Genomic DNA, 6,975 nt, shown 5'->3' with positions numbered 1-6,975 from the left:
AGCATTTTTCTTTTGTTATGGATAGGCCCCCCCTCCCTTCGATCTGTAGTAAGAAAATCACAGCTTCAGGCCTTTGAGCGTTCAGATTGCAAGATGAGATGAATAGCATAGAATAGAAGTACAAAACAGACTGTTTTCAGTTCACATGACAGCAAAACTATTAACATTCGGCAGCTTATGGCCAGTGACGACGAGGTTCGAGAAGCGAAACAATTCTATTTTTGATGGTTATGAGTAAAAAGAAGCACACCTTGGGCGTTGGGCCTCCCGTCTGGCAAACATGAGCCCTGCAATGGGTGATCTGCAAGAAACAGGGATGTGTGGATGCTTTGTTGAACAGCACGTAGTTGTATGAGATTTAGTAGTGGAACACTGGAACGTACAGCAGCTTGAATGCCTGCAAAGCAGCAATGGGACAGCTTATTTTCACATGACACCGAGGGATGTAAAATCTGATAATAACATGATTGACGGTAGAGGCATATACCTCAGAAGGCAACAGAGTGAAACCCGCTTTGCTGGTAGACAAGTCTGCTTAACAACCACCCAGTAATCAGCTCACATATTTCCCACCAATTTTGACTTTTGGCTTCCTTGTTTTTGTTGCTAGCATTCTGCATTCATCAGCTAGCTCCTCGCTGCAACCCAAGATCTTAAGTTCTTCAAGCGAAGGTGGGAGCCCCTTTTCTGGCAGCCTTGAGAGAAACGGGCAATAATTGATCTCCAACCTCTTGAGGGAGGAAAGGCTGTGCAGACCCACAGGAAGACCTGCGAGGTTGGAGCAATCCTCAAATCGTAGCTCCTGCAGGGACGTGAGGTGCGGAAGCGCTCTCTCTTGCTCCTCCGTTAGTCCCGTCACTTCCCCCGTAGGATCGTGTAACTCTAGGCGTCGGAGGGAGGTGAGGCACTTGCAGAATGACGTGGTGAGGAAAGAGTAATAATCAGTGTCGAGCCTTTCCAGTCCAGCGCACAGCTCATAGCCCTCACTTGACAGATGTTCCAGATAAGGAAGTAAGCCAGGGCATTTGGATATTACCAAATACCTGAGACATCTGAGGGACCAAAAGTCCTCTAGTGCAGCGAGCGATTCACAAGACCGAACCGTCAACTCTTCCAGCGCTGTGCAGGAACGCAGCTGTAGTGATTTTAGCCTTGGGTTGTCAAACAGATCTAATTTTTGGAGGCAGGTGAAATTCCCCTCTAATGTGGCGAGCGATTCACAAGACTCAACCGTCAACTCTTCCAGCGTTGTGCAGGAACGCAGCTGTAGCGATTCCAACCCTGAGTTGTACGACAGCTCTAATCTCTTGAGGCAGGTGAAATTCCCCTCTAGTGCGGGGAGCGATTCACAATCATGAACCGCCAACTCTTCCAGTGCCGTGCAGGAATGCAACTGTAGCAATTTTAAACTTGGGCTTTCTTTTATTTCTAACTTTTCGAGGCAGTTGTGATCTTCTAGGAAGCAGGGCTGCAGCGTTTCAGGGGAACCGTCAATCTCAAGTTTGCCAAGTGAATACGGGAGAAGCCATCTTCCGTTTCGCTGGTCGTTGTTTTCATATGTCTGCACCAAAGACGGGATCAGTTTGGGGCATCCACGAATTGTTAGCTCCTCAAGGGAGGTGAATACAGAGAAGCCATCCTTGTTCCCCTGAAATGTTAGCTCACCGCACCACAGAATAGACATTTTCTTGAGAGAGGAGACGGAATTTGATGGGATGCGCAGGAGTCCATCTGGAGTTGAGCTTGTCAATGCGTCATCTGGGTTTCCTGCTGATGGAGCCCGTGGAGCCGAGGTGTGATTTGATGAACTACTATCTCCCACTTCGATCAACAGTCCTGATATCTGGTCGCAATCATCCAAGCGCAATTCCTCTAGGGCTGGTGCATGGCGCAGCATCACAGATACCCACATCCCAGTTATTCCACAAAATTCAATTCTGAGATGCTTGAGAGATGGGAGGGCATTGAAATTTATGTCGGTCATGTCTTCATGGGTATGCTCTGGTGGTGGTGGGACATCTGAAGAGAAAAGGTTAAAGCAGTAGCTTATGTCCATAGTCTTTAAGCTAATGAGTTGCCTGAAACCTTCGAGTGAAATAGAAGATAGTTTTTGGCAGCCTGCAATACGCAATCGGCTAAGGGCCCTCAAATTATGGAATGACAAAATTCTGTCATCCAGCTCCGTCAGCCCATTGTTTTCTCTCAAATTGTGTCCTCCGATTACCAGTTCTTCGCTGGATGATCCCTCCATCGTTGGGAGTGTTGAAACTCTTGCGATGTGTAGTTTACAAACATTACTAGAAGGTGGTAGAGGATTCGGTACCATTAAATGGGGACATTCACAGATGGTAAGTTCCTTAACACAGGACAACCATGACTTGCGCTCAATTTTTAATTTCTTCCAGCTCTCAAAGAGGGGAAAGACCTTCAGAACATGACATTGCTCAAACTTGAGGACCCTTAAACTGGAGTTCAAGTCCATCACGGAATTGCAGGAACAACACTCCAACTTTGGCATATTAATCAGCACCAGCTCCTCCAACGAAGGAACTGTTACCTGTCTTACTTTCCACATATTCCTTAACTTCAGCTTTGTAAGGAGTGGAAGCTTTTCTACTGAGGGAAGCACTTCCAATTCCCTACAATCCTCTAGATGAAGTGTCTGCAAACAGGTAACCGAGACAGTGCTAACAAGCCAATTTGGGGAGGTACCGCTGCGATACCCAGAAATTTGAAGATGCTTTAGGCTGTGATGTGGTTCAAGGCCCTCAAGCACCACTTTGCTTGTCCCTATCTCTCCTACCTCATAAGAAGGCTCTGAGATAATGTTAATGTCATATTCATGCTGTGATGTATACTCCCATGACAAGTGCAACTTTTCTAAGTGACTTTTTCCTCGCAGGTTTGCTCCATATGCCTCCTCTCTAGTTACCACCTTTTCAAGTTGGGAAACACCAAGCTGAGCGAGTTCACTCATGGAATGAAGCTGTGCTATCTCAAAACTAGTGCAATTATCAACTTTAAAGTCATGCAGTTCCTGAAGAGAGGTCATTTTGCCAATTCTACTAATTGAAGAGAACACTTCCTTCGATGCAACAAGATGCCGTAGACTGATAAGATTATTCATACCGTTATGTACAGTGGAGTATCTATCCAAGCCTATATCTAATACTTGAAGGTGGTAGAATTTGCTCAGAGCTTCAGGCAAAGGTTCATTGTCCTCTTCGGTCCTAAGTTTTAGATATCGAACATGAGTAGAATTTACCAAATTGCATTCTGAATAACAAAAATCAGCATATGCTGCAGAAAATAGCAGTGCCCGTAAATTCTGCGCCTTCTGGAATAGGCCTTGTAAACATTGGAGGAAGAAGCAGTCATACTTCCCAATCAAGAGCAAAGTCCTCAATTTTCTCGTTGAATTAACTACTCTTTGCAATTTTCCTTCAAACTTCTCATTACGAAGTATGTCCCCATATTTATCTTCCTGGTACGCAGAATAAGTTAGAATTGACAAGTGACGTATAGTTGGGAGTATTTCTCTGCACGTCAGATCATCTATAGCTGCACATTCATTTCCTGAAACCAGCCTTGCAAAGTCATGCATAAGAGCAGGCATAACATATAATATTTTATCGCCTAGAGTGGGATCTTTAGTTTCAACTTGCTCAAAAAATCCAAAGTTCAGCAAATCAGTGAGATACCTCTGTCCCATCTCCTCCAATCTCTCAGTCGAACAGCTACATTTCACAAATCCTTGTGCGATCCAAATATAGATCAGCTCACTGCTAATAAACTGATGATCATTGGGGAATATAGAACAATACAAGAAGCATTGTTGTAAATAGAAGGGCAGCTCATCATAGCTAAGTTTCAAAGCATGCATGATGCCTCCATTTAGTTGCAGGGATTTCCATTTTTCATTCTTTAGAATGTGACTCCAGTGGTCAGTTGTAAGATGCTCTCTTAACAGCATCCCTGCAGTTTGTGCTGCTTGTGGGTTACCATGTAAATTCTTTGCTATCTGCTGACCCATGATGGTTAGACTTGGGTGCTCTTTGTAATTTTCATCACCAAATGCACATGTTTTAAACAATAACCAGAAGTCATCATTTTGCAAATGACCTAACTTGACCGGTTCGACTGTGCATATCCTTTTTGCAATAGACAATTTTCTAGTTGTCATAATAATCACATTACCCTTCGCATTGTCAGACCTCAAAGGAGCCAACAGTTTATTCCATCGGCAATCATCGATGTCATCCCATACATCATCCAAAACAACTAGAGTCCTGTTTGATGTGACATGGGTCACCAAGATCTCCTGAAGTTTAGCCAAGCTCCGTATTCCTACACACTTCTCTTGAGAAACAAAGTCTAACATCTCCATTGTAAGTCTCACTTCGTCAAACTTGCTAGACACCCAAATCCACATTCTGTGATCAAATTGGCTTTTCACAATTGGATCATTGTATACGAGTTGAGAAAGAGCCGTCTTCCCAATTCCGCCCATGCCTACAATTGGAATAATAATTACATCGTCAAACTTGACTTCTGTCATAGACTTTATGATGGAATTCTTCTCATCAACTCTCCCGTACATTTTGCACTGAACAACACTTGACGTTCTTCGGCATGGATCTGCAGTTGTATTCCCACAGAGATTCGAATATGCAACAGAGCCCGATACAGATAGCATCTGAATCTCATTGGTAGCTTTCCGTAACTGATAAGTCGTTTGTTGGATTTTATTGCAGAATTCGGCCTTGGTCCAGGCGTGTGTCTTAGCTGCCGTGTTGTGTGCTGACACCTCAACAATTCTCATTCTTTTTCTGATATCTGAATTATGAGTTGAAACGGTGGCACCGTTTTGTGCACCATCGCCGGCACTATAGGAGGAAAAAGAATCATAAGCTGGTCGTTAGAGATATATAATGCGAATTTCATTTTATTACTTTAAATACATTTCTATGCATATCCTAAAAGGGCCTGTTTTCGGTGCTGGTTTTCAGAATAAAACACTGCAAATTTTGTCCACAAATAATAATAATAATTTGTTACTGACAAAAGTACGCCAATATTATTCTGCATGGATCCTCAAGCTAAATAGTACGTACCTTGGAGGGTCTGGCGTTTGTTCAATTGCTGCGCGTTTTCTCTTGCAACTCTCACTCTTGAGATGATTGTGCAAGACCGATGTCCCTTTGGTAGTCTCGCATCTAACCAGTGTGCCACAGTGAATACACTCTGCTTTCACAGGCTTCCCGTCAGCTGATTCTTTAACGCGAAACTCTTCCCATGCCTTGGACCGTTTCTTCCGATCGCTGCTACTTGGCAGCATAGCAACGCTGTCCCTCGCTGCATCAACCTGCTGTTCTCCATCTCCACCCATGCCTTCCTGCTCAATAGCGCTATGAAGCGTAACTGACCAAGAAAAAGGGAAGTTCATACCATGGTGTGCAAGGCGTGTTTATTAGCTATTATCACAGGGATCGATTTGTACGCACCTCCTTCGACCTGGTGCTGGAGCCTGTAGTAGTCAAGCTCGTCGACCACGTCGTCGGCGTCGTAGAGCACCTCCCTGAGACGAGCGAGCGATCGGGCCAGCGCCCTGTTCCCGATCGTTCTCCCCTTCACAGCAGCAGCCACCGCCTCGGCCCGCTCGACCTCGGACTTGAGCTTCTCGGCGTCGTCGGCGAGCCCAACTTGACGAATCCATTCATCGAGCTTACCGGTGAAGAGGCTCTGCAGGATGGTTTGCGCCAGCCAGAGGCTCGCGCCCTCCAGAAACGCGTCCTCTACGGCCTCCATCAGATTCAGATCCGGCAGAGGCAGTGTGCTTGAGTTGTAGTCAATGCAGGAAGCAATAGCAATGAAGTAGGGAGGATAGGCCGAGGCGGAGCAGTAACAATGAAGACCCCTTATTCCGGGGGTCCACGGGCGCGTGACATTTTGCAAAAAACCCTTTGAGTTTTCTGTAATCCGTTTCGGGTTCAGGGAGATGGCCAAACGGGCGGCCCAGCCTGGCCTGGCACGAGCCCGATTAGGACCGGCCGTGCTAGACCAGGCCGGCCCACATGCTGAAGGAGCGGCCCAGGCCCGACCTGCTGCCTTCTTAGGCAGGCCGTGTCGGCCCGCTGGCCCGGCAGGCCATAGCAGCTTGGCCATTCTCGTGCCGGCCCACGACACGGCTCCGGGTCCTCCTTTTCCTCAATCCCCACCGCACTACCGCAGCCTGCATTTCCCTCAAATTTCCCCCAAATCCACCACCAAATCATGCCAAAATCGCCACCAAAATCACCACCAAACCCCAAATCGGTGAGGCCACCACCAGAGGGGCGTGGTTCCCGGCGGCTGGGGAGGCGGCGGCTGAAGGCCACGAGAGGAGGAGGCGGAGGGGCGCGATTCCTGACGGCCGGGGAGGCGGCGGCGGAGGGCCACGCGAGGAGGCGGCGGAGGGGCGTGGTTCCCGGCGGCTGGGGAGGCGGCGGCTGAAGGCCACGAGAGGAGGAGGCGGAGGGGCGCGATTCCTGACGGCCGGGGAGGCGGCGGCGGAGGGCCACGCGAGGAGGCGGCGGAGGGGCGCCGTTCCCGGCGGACGAGGAGGCGGCGGTGGAGGCCCACGCGAGGAGGCGGTGGAGGGGTGCGGTTCCCAGCGGCTGGGGGGCGGCGGGGGAAGGCCACGAGAGGAGGAGGCGGAGGGGCGCGATTCCTGACGGCCAGGGAGGCGGCGGCGGAGGGCCACGCGAGGAGGCGGTGGAGGGGTGCAGTTCCCAGCGGCTGGGGGGCGGCGGCGGAAGGCCACGAGAGGAGGAGGCGGAGGGGCCCGATTCCTGACGGCCGGGGAGGCGGCGACGGAGGGCCACGCGAGGAGGTGGTAGAGGGGGTGCGGTTCCCAGCGGCCGGGGTGCGGCGGCGGAAGACCACGGGAGGAGGCGGCGGAGGGGCGCCGTTCCCGGCGGACAGGGAGGCGGCGGC

The 6,975-nt window shown here is 49.2% G+C and overlaps 1 protein-coding gene across 3 annotated transcripts; it reads right to left on the bottom strand.

Moving 5' to 3' along the window:
- Positions 1-72: 72 nt before the first annotated feature.
- Positions 73-6,466, bottom strand: LOC101767792. 3 transcript variants are annotated; one of them, XR_001393280.2, is made up of 4 exons: positions 5,505-6,453; positions 5,115-5,421; positions 488-4,886; positions 73-397 (listed from the first exon to the last, which is right to left on the bottom strand). XR_001393280.2 is itself a non-coding variant. In XM_022828798.1 (2 exons), the coding sequence occupies exons 1-2, from the start codon at positions 6,163-6,165 to the stop codon at positions 5,361-5,363; spliced, it is 696 nt and encodes a 231-aa protein (XP_022684533.1). In that variant the 5' UTR covers positions 6,166-6,466; the 3' UTR covers positions 5,218-5,360. The 3 variants fall into 3 exon arrangements, 1 of the variants encoding a protein (XP_022684533.1); XR_001393281.2 differs by having other exon boundaries at positions 5,115-5,395; positions 5,505-5,644; XM_022828798.1 differs by lacking the exons at positions 73-397; positions 488-4,886 and having other exon boundaries at positions 5,218-5,395; positions 5,505-6,466.
- Between the last annotated feature and the right edge of the window lie 509 nt (positions 6,467-6,975).

This window comes from Setaria italica, chromosome VII (genome assembly GCF_000263155.2).
Source record: "Setaria italica strain Yugu1 chromosome VII, Setaria_italica_v2.0, whole genome shotgun sequence".
NCBI classification, from domain to species: domain Eukaryota; kingdom Viridiplantae; phylum Streptophyta; class Magnoliopsida; order Poales; family Poaceae; genus Setaria; species Setaria italica.
This window is presented reverse-complemented; position numbering and strand designations above follow the sequence as displayed.

Bases quoted from the DNA above. Each gene is read 5' to 3' on its own strand.
- LOC101767792 (XM_022828798.1), bottom strand. From the start codon at position 6,165: ATGGCCAAGCTGCTATGGCCTGCCGGGCCAGCGGGCCGACACGGCCTG. The intron at 5,396-5,504 runs GTGCGTACAAAT...GCTATTGAGCAG, and splicing joins CCAGCACCAGGTCGAAGGAG to GAAGGCATGGGTGGAGATGG.